Raw genomic sequence first — 20,427 nt, 5'->3', positions numbered from 1 at the left:
AGGGAGTCGAGTGGAGTCGCATACAGTAGAGTAGAGTGGCAGAGGGTGGAATTGTGTAAAGTGAAGTTGCAGGGTGTGGAGTAGAGTGGTGAAGGGTAGAGTATGTAGAATGGTATAGAGTGAAGTGATGTAGACTTTAATAGAGTGTGGTAGAGCTGGTAGAGTGGCATAGAGTGGAGTATCGTAGAATGGAGTAGTGTCTTAAAGTGAAGTGCCGTAGAGTGGAGCAGAGGAGAGTGCAGTGATGTAGAAAGAAGTGGTGTAAAATGGAGTAGAGTGTCGTAGGGTGGAGTTTTGTTGAATTGAGTAGAGTATTGTAGAATGAAAGGAATGAAGTAGTGTGTTGTAGAGCAGAGTGGCATAGAGTGGAGTGGCGTAGAGTGAAACAGAGTGACAGAGTGAAGTGTCGTAGAGTGGAGTGCTGTAGATTATTGTGTTGTAGAGTGCATTAGAGTGGGGTGGAGTAGAACGGAGTGTCTTAAACTAGATTGGATAAGCTTGAAGTGGCATAGAGTGGAGGGTTTCAGAGTAGAGGGTCTTAGAGTGGAGGGTCCTAGAGTGCAGAGTGGAGTGGAGGGGCATGGAGTAGAGAGTTGTGGACTGGTGTAAAGTGGATTGGAGTAGAGTAGAGCAGTGTAAAGTGGAGTAGAGTGTTGTAGAATGGAGGGGCATAGAATGGCGTAGAGTAGAGTTTTGTAGACAGGAGTGATGTAGTGTGATATGAGGTAAAGTGTCGTAGAGTGGAGTATGCATGGTGTGGGAGCACACTGCCATTACAGACAGCACATTTTCAATTGAAATTACAATTACATTTGCACAAACATGCAGCTTTACTGAAAAAACTATACTGTGCAAACATTGTGTGTGGAAATCGGCATCACCCCTCGACTGATTTGTTTTGATTGTATTAAAATATTTATTTTGACTACAACCTTTCTCACCCCCAGTATCCAGCAAGATTGTCAGATAAATCATCTCACTTTTCAGTCAGAGAAAGAAAAGTAAACACCAGCCCTCCTCGGAATACAGATCCTAACATTTGATCACTGTCTGTTAATGTACAGCAAATGTGGCAGGATAAAAACAACTATTTAAATTCCTGTTTATTGCTCATTCTCTTCTGATTTCTAGCAGGCTTGTTTTGAGGGTGCTTCAGCATTCCCCACTTACCTAACTCCAGTGCCGATGGATTGTTTAAGTTAGGCTCTTAGTAAAGAGCAATGACCAAAATAAATAGGCTTGTGGGTAGAACATTGTGCCTCAAGGGCATGTGAGGTTGGTGAACTGGCAAAGGTAAGTAGAATCAGTAAACCTCTTCCAACCTCTTATTACTTTCTGAACAAGTTTTCAAGGTAGACAACTGAAAACACATGTACTCTCTCATGGGGTGCCTCCTGAAAAAGGAAAAAAAAACGTTACCAGAAAGTGAGCACCCATGAAAGAATACAAGCAGCCATTCCGAGAGGTGCTATGCCCCACGGTAGGGACAAAGGCATGCTGGACAGCATAAAACAAATAAAGACAGTCAACAGAAAGCAAGCAAATGTGAGTTACTATACACAAAGCCAATGGTAAGCAATGGGTGGAATGCATTCCTAAGGAAGCTTTCAACATGTCCCTAATATGTCTTTGCAATCAGACAGGACCCCTGTCTGGTAGGCTTTGATCTAAAAAAACAGTGCAGGTGTGTGAAATTGGAGTGTGATCTGCTCCAGCAAATGGAGAGTGTTGCCACAACTATTGTTACTGAGGACACGCTCACTGATGGGCCTCGCGGCTTATGTTGTGTACTTCGTGTTTGATCAATTTAGCAAACAACTGATGCTTCACTCCTTTTTGTGGATTTCATTGTCAAATGTAGACCTGGGTTATGGTTATGCAGGCTCTACTTTATTTACTTTATTGTAATGGCTACTGTGGACCCCACCAGCTTGTAGACATGATCACTAAGTACTGGGGTAAGCAAGCATACGTTATGATCATCATCACTTCTTCACGGACTGGTTTGGCTAACACAAAGTGTGTCTTCTGCAAACATTGATGGCCGCCTGTGCAAATGCTTCCGCATTCGCTAACCATCTAATTCAGTAAATCAGACAGTTTTCAAATGCTGAAACCCTTTTTCAAATGTACTTAACTTATTTAGCAATTCAGAGAAGGGTTTCCGAATCTCAAAATGGATTTATAAATGCTTTCAGAATCGCTATTTGGAAGGGACGTGCTTTGGGCACCCCTTTCAAACAGCAATTCTGATACTGATGTCTTAATGTTCTGTGACCACAATCCATACGCAATATATTGAAATGTTACAGACTTCCAAGTTGTGGTAGTAACTGATTAGCAAATGAGAAGGGGTCCCCTTTGGACCCCTTCCCTTTTGGTAATCTTGAAAAAAGTTTCAGGACCACTCCCTACTCTCAGTGTAGCTTTTACAGACAGAAAACATTATGTTTTAAATGCAGTCTGGTTTCCATTTAATTAAAACAGCTCCATCAACAGAGAAAACATTTCTCAATGTAAACCTAATCACCCACATGAAGGCTTGCTGATCCCAGCATCATTGTAATTCTGGCCAAACTGAGGGGGTCACAAATTGCAACCTGCCTAACAAAAATTAATTGAGCAGGTAGCTCTGTGACATCCTGTTAGTCCGTATTTTGTGAATCTACCTATTTGTATATAGGTCAGTTCACAAAATACTTTTTCAGTATGAAAAGTTGGTACACAATTTGAAACCACTTTTTGCGACCCATACTCCAGCAACCATGGACCATGTATCAGTACCTGTTTTGGGTACTGGCCCAGCAATACAAATGAAACATCTTGACCCTGCTGTTGATTTTGTGTGGCTAACAGATCAACTATGCATTTACATTCATTGAGGATTTCAGATCATTTTGGAATGAGAAATACAAGAGGAAACACACTTGCTTTGCCTTCGCCAAGCCCAAGAAGTTAGGATCATTTGTGCTTTACAGAAGTGGAGCTTCAACTGCGGCACCTGGCATGTTTATAATTGTAAGTGCTTCCCATTGAAAGTTCAATTACTCCATTTTAGAACATTGGCCTGGCCCTGGGGAAGTGTCAGTCCTTGAAGCTGATATTGGCCATGGGGAGGGAGGCTGCATGCGCCCCATCCTCAAAATTAATGATAAAATATGCCCCCTGAACTTGGTCTGAAATAGAAACAAGCATGGAAAACCGAGCTTGCTTTTTTTCACATATTCATGTCAATTCACAAATCTGCTATTATTTTCACTGCCAAAATGTAAAACAAATGCTTTTTGGCTCAGGCAAAGTCCCAGGAGATCCCAGCACCAGGCCGAGGGGGTCCCCAGGGTATTCCTACCCTGCCCTCTTCTCTTTTTTGTTACCGTTTTGTTTGGAACTTGGCTAAGTCCGAGTCCAAAAATGGCTGTCAATACCTTTTCACCAGCCCCCGCTTGACAAATCACCCCAAAACTTTCAAGACAAAAGCTGAAGTGAGTGGCAAACTAGTTTTAATAATTTTGCGAGTATTCGTCAAATGGTTCCAAATTTATAGGCAAAACAAAAGCTTTTTGTATTGAAACTAGGTACTAACTATAACTACCTACTGGTGAACGGCAGTAGGGAATACATATATATATATCTTTTGAATGTTTGAAAATATACGCGGTTGCCGGCGTGCACCAAGCATCCAGCAGAGCCTGGCTGACATGTTTCCGCCTTAAAGCATGCTAGATAATTTCTTCTCCTCTGCTTCTCAAGGATGAGCCGGTTCTTCATTTATTATTCAAGCATATCACTGAGGAATAACGCATTTTGGCTTTGGAAAAGCCTTGTTCACAATGTCTGGCACCATTGCAATGTCCGCACTTTAAACTCAAAATAAAGTGTATTCCTTCTGCCCAAAACAATGCTTCCACCATAAACAGAGGACTGCTAAATCATCTGCACTTTGGTGGCCATATTATAATATTTTTCATTTTATTGGTAAATGTAAATGAATGCAAAGAATTAATGCATAAAATGAATAACAATTTCACAGAGAAGTTATACAACATAATAAATACAATTTTAAATAAATAATTGCAATAACAAAATTCTCTAGTTCAACTTACTTCAACATTAATTCATCCATGATCAAGAACTAGCTTTCTGAATTACTTTCTCAAATATATGGATGTTTTAAAACCCTCCTAATGCTTAACCATAACAAGATTGTAATACAAATCAAATATTACTCTTTCAAATAATTCCATTTACAGCTTCTCTTTCTTTTCAGTAGGAAAATTTAAGTTGCAATTAATGTTCAAGTGACCCTCAGACAGGCATAGTCCTGGGAGGAACCCAGGGACCCAAAGTACATTCAAAGTGTTAAGGATCAATATAACATGCAATTCACACTAATTCTCAAAGCTATCTGCATTCTACATTGATGAGCGAGCCAAGTGATCCACTGCCAAGTGTTAACTTTTACAACTTTGTCATGTATCCCCTCTGGTGGTACCAATTTGAAAAAGTGTTTTGAGGTGACCAGCCCTAGAACCCATCCCACCACCATAGCAGGCAGGCAAGTGAGAGGCTCCCTCAGCAGAAGTGGCAGGAAGTTCCACCACCAGCTCTCCCGGACAGGGCTCACACAAGTCTTCAAACACCAGCCTGGCCGCACTGGATAAGTCCACCAGGTACCTGAAAATGAAGGAGGGTTGTCACACCTGAACATCAGCCATCTGCCACCCACTGGTGCCAGTGGGAGCCGGGACTCGACTGTTGCATGTTGAGAGTTTCCAGTTTAGGCAGCAGCCCTGAGCCATGCCATCAAGTTAGGGGTCCCTCTTCCCCTGATAATAGACATCAATGGGGGAACATACATGTTCTCCCCACACTGCCAAAGTGGCTCACCAACTTCCAGTACATGTGTGGAAACTTGAGCAGCAGGGGCAGCTCAAGCTTCCACACATTCTCCAGGGGCTCCCGGCATGGCTCAAGGGTAGGGGGCGGGTGCCAGGGGGGTATCGCGGGGGGTCGCAGGGGGTGTCATGCGGCAGAGAAGCAAGATTTGGAAATGTAAAAAAAAAAAACTTACCTCAAGGCTGAGTCCCGTGGCTTCTGTGCTCCTGCTCTCCTGAGTCCACTTCCAGGAACAGAAAGCAGACAGCCAGGCTTCCTTCTCTAAGCCAATCACAATGCTGCAGTGCACTAAACCAGGGTCTGTAGGGGTGGGCTTGTTCTCCATGCAGGCTGTAATGCAGCCTTCATGGAGGACAGGTAAGTACGCATTACTGCTTTGGGCGGCCCAACATGGCTGACCAAACAGTGATTGCGCACTTGAGTGGGCAAACCACTCTGCCCTTGCCCTGCTCCGTAAGCAGTGCAGCCCCACCCAACCTCCCGCCCGTAAAGGAAACATAGCATGATATCATGTTATGTTTCCTCTTCTCACACTGCTTGAAAGCAGTAGGGCTACGTTCCTCAACCATAGCGGAGGAGCCACACTACCTCCCACGCTTTGAGCACTTCACACTGGCTTTGAGGGAATCACCGCATCTCCAGAGAATGAAGCTGGAATTCTCACATCGCCCTATCTCCTTCTCATCCAGGCTGCCCTGCCACCCAAGAGAGGCCACTCCTCAGTCACTTGAAATCCGGGCAGGATGGGATTGGGCTTGAGACGACCCGGGAGCAGGGCCTAGTGCATCACTTGTCCCTGGTCCCTCATTTATTGGTTGGGTCCCCCCAAGTGTAGGAGCCCATCCCACGCCCAGTCCATACCCAGGCACCCAGCAGCCATGGACTGTTCCACTGGTCATGACACCCACAGAGAGGGTCAGGCCCTGTGCCTTGGGTTTCATTTGGGAAAGGCCAGAGGGTCCTGTATTTCACTGTCAGTCACTTGGACTGCTCCACCATTAATGATTCTTCCTCAGATTCACCTACAAAAAACGAGTTACAACGTTTACTTCCTCTAGATAGTCAAGTTTGATCATCTTGTCCACACTATACCAGAACAGTTGCTGACCCAGCAAGGCCGATCCAAAGCCTTCAATAAACCCTCATATCAGTAACAGCAATGTGTGGTGTGTACAAAGGCAAGGGACTTAATCAACACAAGCTCGTAACCCACACTTACTGGCAATTCCTTGTTTATAAGAAATAATTGCAATTCCCAATCCCTATTGCAAATGGGGTTCAACTTGTGACTCGCAACTGTTGGCAAAGGTTAAACACCCACAGATCCATTCAGTGTGTTGTGCATGCAGTCCCGGACAAATAAGGGCATCACAATTCACAGGTCTGTTATTGCTTGATCTTGTGTAGCTGAACACCACTAATCCTTCTAAGGAGTTGAATACCAACCTAACTTAGCTAGTTAACATGGAGGAGTCTTGTTTTAAATTAACCAGACAAATCACTCCACCAACTAAGAGAGGCCATGCACCACCACCTACACTTGAGGGAAAGAGCTATCAATTTGTCAATCCTTTTTGTGTCCAGGCCGGTTGAGATTTCCTGTCTTGAGTAAAATTATGTCATAGGCTCTGCTCCCAGTGGTACCCCTCCATCAATTACTTAAGTTTCAGCTTTGCAAACTCAACCCCCCCCATCACCCAAAGACTTTGGATTCCCAGAAGCTCTTTTGCTGGTCATGGGAATAACCCTGCTGGTTTGCTAGTCTGCATTGTTTAAGGTTCAAACTACAACAGTATCTTATTGTCTTTGAACCTTCAACTTTTGTTCTTAATTAATTAAAACATTTTTGGCAGATGTGTTTCCTTTGGTTTGTCTTGCACCGGTTGAAGTATTTCACCTCTAGCAACACAGTATGAATGCCCCCAGCTATCCCTCTTAATCATGGCCCCAGTTCCTAAAAACAACAAATAGAACTGGAGTACTATTCCATGATCCCTAAATGAAGTACTCAGGCAACCAACCAACTTTGAACACCCTAAATTCTTATGACCCCCACTACACTCTTTCTAGAGAATCAAGGGGGCACAGGCTAAGACAGGTAGTAGTTTGGCTCAAGCCGTACCGCTGGCTCGATCCCAAGTTCCAACAACAAACTTTTGAACTGCTGCAACTTTCATACACAGTATTAAAACTGGAATTACCATGGCTGCTAGCACCAGACTTGCCATCCAATGGATTAAACGATTTAAAGTGTACTCATTATAATTACAGGGTGTCAAAAGAGTTCTGTAATTTGCATGCCTGCTGCCTTCCTTGGATGTGGTAGCTGTTTCTGAGAATCCCTCTCCAGCGTTGAACCCTAAATCCTGTGGTTACCATGGTTAGCACAGGATAACCATAGAAAGTTGACATCCAAATGTATTGTCGCCATCACAGGATCGTGCAATCAACCTGAGGTTTTCTAGAGTCACCAAAGTGGTCTGGTGAGCCAGGATTAGTTTTGGTCTGATACAAGCATGCATCCCAGAAGGTCATTGCTCAGCGGCATACATTAGCTCTTGAAATACCACAGTTATTCAAGTAAAACATGGAGCATTCAAAGGAACCATATTGAGCCATTCACAGTTTTACTGTACACATGCATGGCTTCATATTTGGAACAAGCATATGCTGCTGGCAGGATCGACCAGATAGTCACACCTGCTGGACAGGAGGAGCCATGTGCCCATACTGGACCGACCTTCTCATGACTTGGGAGTCTGCTTTTGGAGTTCCTGCTTGGCTTCAAGGGGCTGGGGAGTAGGCAGTCACATGGGCAATAGGCAGGCCCAACCTGCTCCACAACAGAAGGGAGAGACGGGTCAAGGTGCAGTCTGAGGAAGACGCAGGGGTGTCTTGTCCCAGTCTGGGCACCTGGGGCCATCCCAAAGAACAGTCAGATGTTGTGGAGCTGCACTCTGTGGAGAATGTCAATGGACAGGAGCCTTGTGCTCACACCTGTGCAAAATCTAAACTTATTAAAGAATCATTTCTTCTCAGCTCCTAACTGGGGCGAGTGCTAAAAAGGACACTACTGCTACTTACACCCATTTTAAAGTTTTTCTTGGGCCTAATAAATCTGTGAATGTAGAGCAAAAATGCTTTTGCCACAGAAGCCATTGTTTTTATCATCATCATCATCATAAGCTTTATTTCGACATAAAAGTCATAAAAGCTTAAAAAGACAAAGGTGACATAGCCAATAAAATGAATATAGGTAAAAGAGAGTACAGTAATAGATATAGACATAATCATCCTAAAATCTAATTAAAAACAAACAATATTTCATCATTTTATGTGAGCGCAGTGCAATACATGGAGAAACTTTCAATTTGCTTAGGCTGACTACCAGAATTTAAAAAATAAAGTGCTTGTGCATAATATTTGTAGCGGCAATACTGTTGTAACTTTGCAGTCCTGACTATCATGTGTGCAATAAAAGCTATGTCTGCCTCGAAAGTGCTTTCCACCGTATCAGCCAAGCTTGACCCAAGTACTTTGCTATGCAGCAGGATTAAAAAGGTTTAGAGTCTGACTTGAGAACGTAGAGATGCAACATGGTGGTCCCGCGTGCCAAGTTGCCGGAAAAGCAGACTCAGCCATTTTCTCTGTGGTGTTTTGTACGCTGGGCAAGCAAACAGTAAGTGGGCAATGCTTTGTTTTTATATGATAGATATTCCTTTGTTTCCCAGTAGGATGGGATCAAAGTAGAAAAGTAATTGTATTTTTGATCTTGGTGGAACTAGGTATTCAAGCAATTGAGGACTCATTTGAAACCTCGAAATATGGGTGTTGGAGGGAGGACCACCGGGGAGTCGGGGGGACTGCTCCGGCCACCTTCCTTCCGCAAAGTTATAGCCGAGCGCCGCTGAGAAGCCTCCGAGGAGAGGTCCTTCTCCTGAGATCGTACTAGGCCCAGTAACACCACCACACAGGACTCTGTATCAGTTGCTTATCTTGGTTCTTTTATCAAAGGTAGCACATTTAATATTTACAGTGGGATCAAGTGATCCAAAAAGAGTCTCAATGTCTTTAAGGGGATAGGGTAGCGGGTCAGTCTCAGTACCAGCCAGGTACGGGGAGGCTCTGCGCCAGACCTTGCGTGCTGGCCTCAAAGTAGCTCGGACGTGGAGAGCCGCGACGGCGTCTGCAGGGCTCGGGTGGTAGTTCCGCTTGGGTCGAGCCGCGACACAGTCAGCAGGGCTCCGGTGGTAAGTTCAACAAGGTCGGGCCGCTACAGCGTCAGCAGGGCCCCAAAGGTTCGTGAAGGTCTTTAAGCACGGTGGAGCCGCGACGTCGTCAGCAGGGCTCAGGGGGTTGTTTCAGGATGAGTCTTTCTCCGTAGGGTCAGCCGCGATCCGATCAGCAGGGCTCTTGACTCCGGGATACAACTGTTGTCTTGTTGCCGGGTCGTCCCAGATATAGGAATGGAGCCCTTTGATGTCCGGACCCTTGCGCCCGGGGGGGGGCGGAGAGGCCGGGTAGGGAGCGGCCAGACGCCCAGCCGGAGAGACGCCAGGCCCCAGAGAGCTGTGGGGCGATCGCACCTAGGTGTGGAAGGACGGTTGGGGGTCCCATCGATACTGCCCTCCACCGGGAGTGGGAAGGGTTCACGTGGTATCCCCCGGGCCAGGGGTTGGCGCCTCGATGTCGGGCCTCGCTGGGACCGAGGCCGGGTAGAGCAGGGTCACGGAGGTGGTCACGTGGAGTGACGTATAATCCGAAATGGAGGAGCCCCGAGGTGCATGGGACCTCGTGCGGCTTAGCGAGGGGGAACAGGACCACGCCAGGAGGCCGGCTCCAACAATGGGGTTTTCCAATTCACCAAAATGTCAGGGGTAGTGGAAGTGGCATCACACGGCCTTTGACCCTCAATTTCACATATGGACATGTTTATACACAAACACATTCACACGCGCACACACACTCTTTCTCACGTAAATACACGCTCACCCACGGGTACGTACACAACAAACATTTAAAAGCATTTGTTTTACTTACCTTAGCTGCCAGGAAAGGTCATATTTCATCTAATTGTACTCTATGTTTATTAAACTAATAGTGAATAATGAAACATTATTCACTATTAGCGGAATAACATTTTTTTAATAAAAGTATGAGAGTTGAGGTTCAACTGACGCCCATAAGGATGAGCTGCTGCTGAGTTACTGCCACTGATTTTGACCCTCTGAGCCCAGAAGTCACAACAACAGTGTCAGGGGTCACAAGGGGCTATCCAGCTGCGTCCTCTGGCAATCCTTAAATGACATCCATAGTTTCCAAAATAGGACATCTGGCCCAGATATGTCAGTTTTCTAGACCACTAAAAGTACATTTGAGAATATTGTACTGATCTTGCTTATGACTACTATTCAGAAAACGTTTTTTGATAATTACAGATTCCACAAATTCCTGTGCTTGTTATATTTGTATAATTTTCGGGTAACAACTAAACTCAGCTTTTAATGTTTTTCTAGGATGCTTTCTACCATTCAATTGCTGCTCTGTTTTACTTGAGTGCAGCCGTTTTGCAGGCTTATGCTACTGTGCAAAATGGATATATTCGTGACCGGTACAATAAAATGTATGGAGAAAATGTTTCAGCGGTGGTAAGTGTTTAATTATTGTATAAAATTTAATAAAGCCATTTATTGCTCTCTTGATAAACTTGCACATCAAATTCAATAAAGACTGTGCTCAAAACCGTCAAAATTCTCTAAGACACTGAAATGAAAACAGGGCTGTTAAATTTCACCCACTCAGCAGGGTCACCCCCAAACTATTTATCTTCACCCTACTGTTTTGTTACCACGTTTTTGCTGGCTTGAGAACTGTGCACACTTGATGACTGCTAACCAATGCTAAAGTACTTGTGCATCTCTCCTTTAAATTTGTTAACATTGGCTCCCACAAAATTGACACATTTTATTTACTTATAAGCCCCTAGTAAAGTAGAACTACAGGTAGCCAGGGCCTGTAAATTAAATTCTACTAGTAGGTCTAGAACAATCATTGTGCCACCCAATTAAGAAGTATGTTTAAACATGTCTCAGGCCATCCAATGCAGCCTGTGTGTACAGTTTAAAACTGCCATTTCAACCTGGCAAAATAAGCCTTTTGCTCTGTCGAAACTTTCCTTTTTAATACATACAAGTCACCCCTACAGTAGGCCCTAAACAGCCCAAAGGGCAGGGAACAGTATATATAAAAAGTTGGGCATGTACTTTTATGTTTTACATGTTCTGGTAGTGAAAAACTCTTAAATTCATTGTCCACTGCAAAAAGCCCACCTCTTCCATAGGATGGCATTGGGATACTTTATTATATTTATACAGTGATAACTTTCAATTCTGAGCAAGTAGGAATATCTATTTTGGTTTCTAAAGAATTATATTTTAAAACCTTCTTTAATGGTAAAGTCCGATTTTAAGTTTAAATCACAATTCAGTCACCTACCATACTGGCACATCACAAAATTGCTGCCTCAGCACACTCACACTGGGTTTTACACTAGACGTTTGTGTCCCCAAATTATATGGGGCATGGGTAGGGAGGAAGTAAATACCAGATACCTCTGTAGGGAGACGTTTCTTCCACTTCAAAGCTGTCAAAAGGTAGAAATATTGGACCCAGATCTTCAGTACACATCTGGACCTGTGGAAGACTCGGAAAAAGAATTGTTGTGCTGCTACTTTACTGCCCTGCTACTCTGCTGGCCTGCTGCCTGAATAAAAAGGACTGGACCTGCATCTTGAACCTAGGATGACCAGGGTGCCTTCAAGGGCTAGTTGGCTGGCGTCATGATCATAGCCTCTGGAACCAAAAAGACTCCAACCAGCTTGACCCCAGCACATAGACTCTGGTGCCAATTACGATCCTGGAAAAAATTTCCCCGTACGACTCGTATCCGGTCTTTTTACCGTACGAATCGTAGAAGTGCCGTACAAACTGCCAAGTACGATTCGCATGGGAAAAAGTCCATACGAATCGCATTGGGAATAATTCCCCACACGTCCTCGGGTCGGAAAATGTGCCCGACACGTCCCCGGACGATTTACCGTACAAATGTGAAAAGTTAAGTCCGACCGCGGAAGTACGATCCATCCCGTGCGTCCGATGTTACAACCGGATGGAAAAAACACCGTCCGCACCGAACTCCTATAGCAACCATGGAGACATGTGCCCGCATACACGCCCAACACCCCCCCAGCCCCCGTATGTACGAGTCGAACCCCCACCCGTGTATGAACACCCGTGTATGTACGAGTGGAACCCCCACCCGTGTATGTACACCCGTGTATGTACGAGTCGAACCCCCACCCGTGTATGTACACCCGTGTATGTACGAGTCGAACCCCCACCCGTGTATGTACACCCATGTACGTACGAGTCGAACCCCCACCCGTGCATGTATGGAGCATACCCCCCACCCCGACGGTGTACGTACGGACCGTACCCCCACCCGCGTATGCATGGAGTGTACCCCCACCACAACAGTGTATGTATGGACCGTACCACCCCCATATGTATGGAGCGTACCCCCCACCCCAACAGTGTACGTACGGACTGTACCCCCACCCGCGTATGCATGGAGCGTACCCCCACCACAACAGCGTATGTACGGACCGTACCACCCCCCGTATGTATGGAGCGTACCCCCCACCCCAACAGTGTACATACGGACCGTACCCCCACCCGCGTATGCATGGAGCGTACCCCCACCACAACAGCGTATGTACGGACCGTACCATCCCCCGTATGTATGGAGTGTACCCCCCACCCCAACAGTGTACGTACGGACCGTACCCCCACCCGCGTATGCATGGAGCGTACCCCCACCACAACAGCGTATGTACGGACCGTACCACCCCCCGTATGTATGGAGCGTACCCCCCACCCCAACAGTGTACGTACAGACCGTACCCCCACCCGCGTATGCATGGAGTGTACCCCCCACCCCAACAGTATACGTACGGACCGTACCCCCACCCGCGTATGCATGGAGCGTACCCCCCACCCCAACAGTGTACGTACGGACCGTACCCTCACCCGTGCATGGATTGAGCGTACCCCGACCCCAACAGTCTAAGTACGGAGCGCACCCCAGGCCCCAACACCAGCACCTTCACCCAACATCGCGCATGTACGAGTCGTACCAAGCCAGAGACAAGGACAGCACTGTACAACAAAATGGCCGATGTACACACCGTACACACGCTAAAAACACACGTACACAACCAGGACAAAGCAAAAATACACAAGAAGACTCCATTCGAATCGCACAAAGCCACAAAACATGTCCAACAAGCACAAATACAACACATTCGCTGACCTGCAACTGCCAAACTCCCAAACAGAGGCCCAAAACACAACCACACCTTATAACCCACCCACCCAAAGTTCAAACACAGCCACACCCACCAATGGACCAATAAAAAGGCCCAACACACACAAACCATGATCCTTTGCAACAGACCCACTGCTGCCAGACCACACAGAGAAACAACTGCACCATACTACAACCTCCACTACACCTTACACCTGCACACCTTCACACAACCACCTTCACAAACACCCCCTCATCACATTCACACACACCCCCAAACAACCACACCCACACACCCACAACCATCCACACCCACAGCCCCCACAACCATCCACATCCACACCCCTCACCATGCCCACTAACAAGAATCCAAAGTTCACTAGCCAAGAGTTGGAGGTCCTTGTCGATGAAATCCTCAGAGTCGAGCCACACCTCTTTGGAACATTGGTCAGACAGACCAGCATTTCCGAAAAAACAGCCATGTGGCAGAGGATTGTCGATGCTGTGAATGCTGTTGCGGCCACCAGAAGGACCAGGCATGAATGCCAAGCCAGGTGGTACGATCTGGTGAGGAGGGTCCGAGCCAAAATGACCGAGGACCACACCCAGGCCAACATCACTGGAGGAGGGCCGCCCCGCAGACGCGTACAATACCATCCCTGGGAGGAGAGGGTGATGGACATACTGCCGGTGGTGGCAGTGGAGGGAGTAGAAGGACTCCGAGAGCCTGGTGAGTACACAAACAACTCACCTCACATGGGGGGAATGTCATCCACAACCAAACTCACAATCATGCACGCAACCACCCCAAAGCAATCGCATGACTCAACCACACTCCATAAACACGCACATGCCACTAGCGCCACCATGCCCCATGCACCCAACTGGACAATCCCAAGTCACAGGCCACAGAAAACACCAACACAAGACACGGTAACCCGGATGGCGGGAGTGTGGGCCTCAAAAATCACATAGTGCAACTCAGAAGCAGACAACAATGCCCTCTGCCCATATGGCCTAGGTCACACCCAGACAAACAGTGTGTCCCCACACAGGAAAGACTTGCCTGCAAATGGCGGACGCCTTGCATGAAGACATGGGGTTGAAGGCACCTTTTTGCACATGACAGCAGTCAATGAACAGCCAACACTGTGAAAGAGTGACAGCACACACCACCACAGCAGCAGCGCAGACACAGACACTACACCCAATGGGCGTACAGGCGTGTGTATGGTCTGTATCACTATGGGTAACACACCCATAGTGATACGGACCGTACACACGCCTGTACGCTCACTATCACTATGGGTGTGCTCGCGTATGCGTACCCATAGTGATATGGACCGTACACACGCCTGTACGCTCACTATCACTATGGGTGTGCTTGCGTATGCGTACCCATAGTGATACAGACCGTACACACGCCTGTACGCTCACTATCACTATGGGTGTGCTCGCGTATGCGTACCCATAGTGATACGGACCGTACACACGCCTGTATGGGCCGTTGCTATGCATTTGGGGTGCCCTAGGGCCCCGGAACGCACCGTACCTGTGTGTGAATCTCCAAATTACATAGGGGACACATGAGGGACAAGTATAAAGGTATACATGCATGCTGGTTGTCATGGAGACCAAGTTTAAAGTCTTATTTTTTTCCAGCAGGTGCACAGCAAAAGACGGTTTGAATGAATCTACTTTGTTGCAAAGTGGTTGTGGAGTTGACATCATGCTCAAGAAGAAAAAAAACAAACCCACTGACTGTGCTAGGTTTAAAGGGATTGGAGGAAACATAGGATGCAAATGTGAGTGACCAATCACTCTGTACTCCTGTGCATGCAACAGGCCAGCAAGGCTGATAAAAGGCACCCAGGTCCCATGAGAGAGCACTTGCCTGCACATATTTGGATTCGACTACACTGCTGCTGCTCGTGATTCCCTGACACCATGTCAAGGTCTGTGGAGAGGGCCCAGCCTTTCACCCTGGAGGAGAATCTGGCATTGCTGGATGTGATCCTCCCACAGTACCCCTTGCTGTATGGCCGGCCAGGGTATCAGGTGAGTGCTGAGTGCACTAGCACAGACTGTGTCCCTTTTTTGTGACTGTCACTTCTGGCATTGTGTCCAGGTGTGACACACATGCATTGTACTGTAGAGTGGGTCCCAGGGGGGGGAATGCCTGATGTCTCCCAGCCAGAACATGCTGTGGTGCATGTCTGCTGTCCTCACTTGCATTGTGTTCACAGTGACACTCACTGCATGGTGCATGCCACATTCTGCCTCTCTAATCCTCCTTGGAATGTTGTTTCTACAGTCCTCATGTGATTCTGTGTTCACCCCAGTGTGACAGGTGACTGTACCCACAGATGTGTGTTTGTGTCGTGCAACTGTGCTGAGAGTGTCCACATGATGTGTTCGTACCCTGGACATCGGTGTGTGTGTTAGTCCCCTGTCATGTGGGTGGGTGCATATGTGGAGGGTAGCACCCCAGCTGCATGAGGGATGGGTATACCCTGGCCATCTGCTGTGTGCAGGGAACAGTGATGTGTGTCTGCCGTGATAAGCCATCCCCACACCTGTTACCCCACCCAGTCTAGTGGCACATGTGCAGAGTGAGGTTTGTAGCTGTAGTTGCCAATGGCAGGTGAATGTCCTGTGCCTGTGTGTGTCTGTGTACTCTACTGAGGTAGCGTCAGTGGCCTGTGGCATGTGACTGCTTTGAGGTGCTGCACATAATCCTGGTGTAGCTTGTGATGCACAGTGTGAGCCTGGATCATTGATTGTGTCGTTGCCCTCATTCCACCTGTGTACTTTCAATGGCACGTACTGCTTTTGCCCTTCCCCAGAGGATAATGTCCCTATGACAAAGGTGCAATGCGTTGGCTGCATACTATGCCTTGTTGTAACCAGCAAATTTGTTCTAATATGTGTCTCTGTGACATGTGCCAGGTGTATTGATGTAGTGTCACTTGTTCATCCTCACAGGTAGGCGCCTCTGCCAAGAAGCAGATCTGGATGAACACCGTCAGGGCCGTGAGGAGGACGGATGGTCGCAAGCGGCGCCTGGCCCAGGTGAGAAAACGCTGGCAGGATATCCGGTGCTGGACGCGGAGGATCGCACGGGTCCTGCTGGGGGACTCACCTGAGACCCATAAGAACCGTGGGCGCCGCCGTCTGACCCACATCCACAAGCGTGTGCTGGCGGTGGTCTTTCCAGACTTGGACAGGCGCTTACGGGAGAAGCAGCAGCAGGAAGGGGGTAGGCACATGTGTGTTTGTTGTGTGTCACCAGCATTTGTAAGTGCGCAGTTGCATGGATACACTGCCAGGGTTTAAATGTGCTGTGCAGATCCTGTTACCCACAGTATAGCGGTGCTCTCCTGCCTCCCTTCCCCTCCTTGCAATGTGTTCCCTGGTCTGTGTGTAGTCACTCCTTCACAAGGTTATCTAGGCTGGCAGTTTATCCACGTGAACAATGCCTGTAGCATCATGTGTGGGGGTGGTGTGTAACAGGTTTTGGGACCTTGCCTGTGCCCTGTCCAGTTCAGTACTTGTGGGTTCCATGTCAGTTGGCACTGATGCTGAGTCCAGACATGGGAGTTAGTCTCTCAAGTGTAATGCCTTACAGCACGCATGTCCTATGTTGTGGCCTGTGACATGATGTGCATGAGTGTGCGATACGCATAGTGCAGGGATGGTGGCGTGTGTTGCAGTCATTCCCATTCCGGACCATGGAGTTGTGTGGCCACTACTGTCCCCTGGGGCATATTTTCCTAGGTGTCATGTGTGTCATCACGAAATGTGGACACTCTCAGTGTCTACAGCATAGGTTGTGCTCTGTGCCATTGTCCCCTGGCACCATGTATATTGCCGTAAAATGTAGTACAAGTGTCCACTGTACAGCCTGACCTGATTTTCCTTGTTCATACTCACGGTGGCCAGTGCCTGTGTGTCTTGTTACAATCATCTGATGATGCCCATTTGTACATGATTATTTGGACAGGCGCACCTTGGGTATTTTGTGTCCAATCTTGATTTTTTCCAGCCCATGTGTATTTCACCCAGACTAAGAGATGTAAGTGCTTCCTGTGTCTCAACAAATTGTCTCATGTAGGGGGTGGTTGGTGCGGGCAAGGCCTACATGTCAAAACCTGAAATCTCCTTGCTAGGTCTGGCCAGTGTGTGATGTTTGTCTGGACATACACTCAAGGTGCAGTGAGCCAGTCATGGTGGGCATGTTTTCAGTCTTACCTATGCAGCATGTGCCTCAAGTTCATGGATATGGTGCCTGCTCATCCCTATTTTCGGCAACGCTGTGTGGTGCAGATGCAGTGCTGGACTGTCCCCAGAGCCTGGCTCCTCTGTCAAACTCCATTTCATGTCATTTGCAATTGTGTCATTCTCTCCATAGTTTTTCAGTGGCATGGTGGGTCAACCAACTGTGATTTGCAGGGCCTACATATGTACCTTGTATTGTAGATGTTACTCATCTTTCTTTTAGGCTATGCACTGTAACCTATGTAGATTGTACTCATGTGACATATGTATACATGTGTATGATTAATTCCTGTCTCTTCACCTTGCCCACAGCATCGTCGGGGGACACGGATGGAGACATCAGCACAGACCGAGCGGAGGGACCGAGCACCAGTGCCAGCAGTGACATCTTGGCTGGCACATCGAGTGGAACTGAGGCGGAGGGGAGTGAGGCGGAGGACCTGTCCAGTGCCACCACAGAATATGAAGCTGACGGGTCCGAGGCTGAGCTCTCCGAGTGGGCGGAGGCTGCACCACCAGCTGACAGCGGCACAACATCTCTCCCCGCCCCCTCCATTGCCATCAGCCGCCTCCCACTTGCTCGTGTCCCTTCCCAGCGTGCCCGGTCACCACATGTCTCCTTCCTGCCAGGCACCGCACCCCCTGCCCCTGTCTCCACTGCTGCCGCCAATGCCGAGTCTGTGGACATCCAGCGGCAGTTGCAGGTTGGTCAGGCTGCGATGCTTAATGTCCTCCATGGCCACAGCCAAGTGCTGAACAACATGGAGGCATACTTGGAGGGCATTTTCTCATCGCAGGCTGACCAACGCAATTTGCTGAGGTCCATTGACTCGACACTGACTGCAGCAGTGGGTCTCCTACAGCGCTTCGTCCAACCCCCTACCCCTGACCCATCCACACTTCCCACTCCCATGCCTGTCCCATGTACACCCAGACGTCAGCATGCACCCACAACAGACACAGGCACCAAACCAGCAGGGAAGGTCAAACGCACACCTCCTGGCACGCAGACACAGGGTGAAGTAGGCACACCCACTGGGTCGGGGGGCAAACATAAGCCACGCAGCCAGAGTGGGAGTCCGCATTCCACAAAATCCACTCCCTCCAAATCCCCTCCCCTCAGCTCTCCTGGCCAAAAGTCAGATACAGGGTCAGTCCTGCCCAGTCTGTCCATCAGCCCCAGTGTGGCACCACCCCGCAAGCGGTGGAGGCAGGACACCAGCAGGGGAGTTGAGTCCCCCCCCGTCCACACCCTCCCCCAGTGGCGCTGCGACCCATCCCTCCGACCCCCCCTCCTTGGGGCCTGTGGTTCCTTCGGGTGCAGGGGAGCCGCTGGAGGACCTTGCTAAGGTGTGCAGCGCCATCCTGACCTCCGCCTTTGGCGCTGCCCCACCCCCTGTGGTGGAGTCCTCCGTCCCTGCACCCACGACGCCTACCCTTCGCCCTCATGTCCCTGTGGTGCCTGGTCCTTCCCCCCCACATGATGCCCCCCCCCCCCTCTGGCAGACAAAGGAGTCTGACTGTGCAGGCAAGCTAGGGGACACGCGTCCCACTGTGTCCCCCACCTGGATTTGAACTTTGGATTGCCCTATGGGCATTGTACATTTTGAACTTTCAAGGGACAAACAGATTTTTGGATGCTGAACAAAGCAATTTCTTTTTCCTTAGTACACTACTGTTTATCTGGTATTGCTGTTGGTGGACCTGCTCCATTATTTTGGGTGGTGATAATGTGTTGGGTGTGTGGGAATTGCAGTCTTGTGCTGGTCATAGGGTGGACCCTGGTATCTGTGTGCCATCACAAGCTGTTGGCTACATAACTTTGTTCATGTAAGCAGTTACTGCATGGTGACATCGTCCCAAGGTGTGTTCCTTCCTCTGTGTAACCTGACATCTTCCCTGCAGGGTCATTCCAATATGTGGTGCTGAGCTGTGTCTACATTGGCTGGGTGTGTAACGGACTCGTTAGACTTTGGCCATGCATGCTGAGCGATGTCTCCACCTGCATCATTCGTGGCGTCCTTGGTGGTCACTGTACATGTGTATGTAGACTGTTGACATGACTTCATGTGGACATGTTTTCTTTTCGGCGCTATGCATATGTATACTCCCAGCCTCGCACACATGTGGTACATGTACTGCAGGATCTTTGTGCACCTGACTGACATTTGTGGGCATTGGATCTGTGGGTACTCCACCCTTTTCTTTCCAGGGGCACTACTGTGAGTGTTAGGCACCCACCCCTCCTGTGTCTGGGCACTGCTGGGAGGAATCTGCACCCACCCCTCCTGCGTCTGGGCACTGCTGGGAGGACTCTGCACCCAACCCTCCTATATTAGGATATGTTCGCTTAGAACATACACGGGTGGGGGTTCGCTCCATGCATACGGGGGTGGTGTTACGGTCTGTACATACGCTGTTGTGGTGGAGGTACGCTCCATACATACGGGGGTGGTGTTACGGTCCATACATACGCAGTCGTGGTGGGGGTACGCTCCATGCATACGGGGGTGATGTTACGGTCCATACGTACACTGTTGGGGTGGGGGGTACGCTCCATACATACGCTGTCGTGGTGGGGGTACGCTCCATGCATACGCGGGTGGGGGTACGGTCCGTACGTACACTGTTGGGGTGGGGGGTACGCTCCATGCATACGGGGGTGGTGTTACGGTCCGTACGTACACTGTTTGGGTGGGGGGTACGCTCCATACATACGGGGGTGGTACAGTCCGTACGTACACTGTTGGGGTGGGGGGTACGCTCCATGCATTCGGGGGTGGTGTTACGGTCCGTATGTACACTGTTGGGGTGGGGGGTATGCTCCATACATACGGGGGTGGCGTTACGGTCCGTACATATGCTGTCGTGGTGGGGGTACGCTCCAT

General features: G+C 48.5%; 1 protein-coding gene and 2 pseudogenes across 1 annotated transcript in view; 1 reads left to right on the top strand and 2 right to left on the bottom strand.

The window, feature by feature from the left end:
• The window catches only part of MAL (mal, T cell differentiation protein (MAL blood group)), a 237,153-nt gene that overhangs the window by 104,900 nt on the left and 111,826 nt on the right, over positions 1-20,427 (top strand). Inside the window, exon 3 of the mRNA XM_085611792.1 lies at positions 10,413-10,544. Within this exon, the coding sequence (XP_085467918.1) occupies positions 10,413-10,544 (132 nt within the window). The remainder of the gene's footprint in view (positions 1-10,412; positions 10,545-20,427) is intronic.
• LOC146820924 (5.8S ribosomal RNA) lies at positions 4,300-4,453 on the bottom strand (annotated as a pseudogene).
• Positions 5,896-7,589, bottom strand: LOC146820923 (18S ribosomal RNA; annotated as a pseudogene).

Source organism: Triturus cristatus, chromosome 6 (genome assembly GCF_964204655.1).
Source record: "Triturus cristatus chromosome 6, aTriCri1.1, whole genome shotgun sequence".
Lineage (NCBI taxonomy): Eukaryota > Metazoa > Chordata > Amphibia > Caudata > Salamandridae > Triturus > Triturus cristatus.
This window is presented reverse-complemented; position numbering and strand designations above follow the sequence as displayed.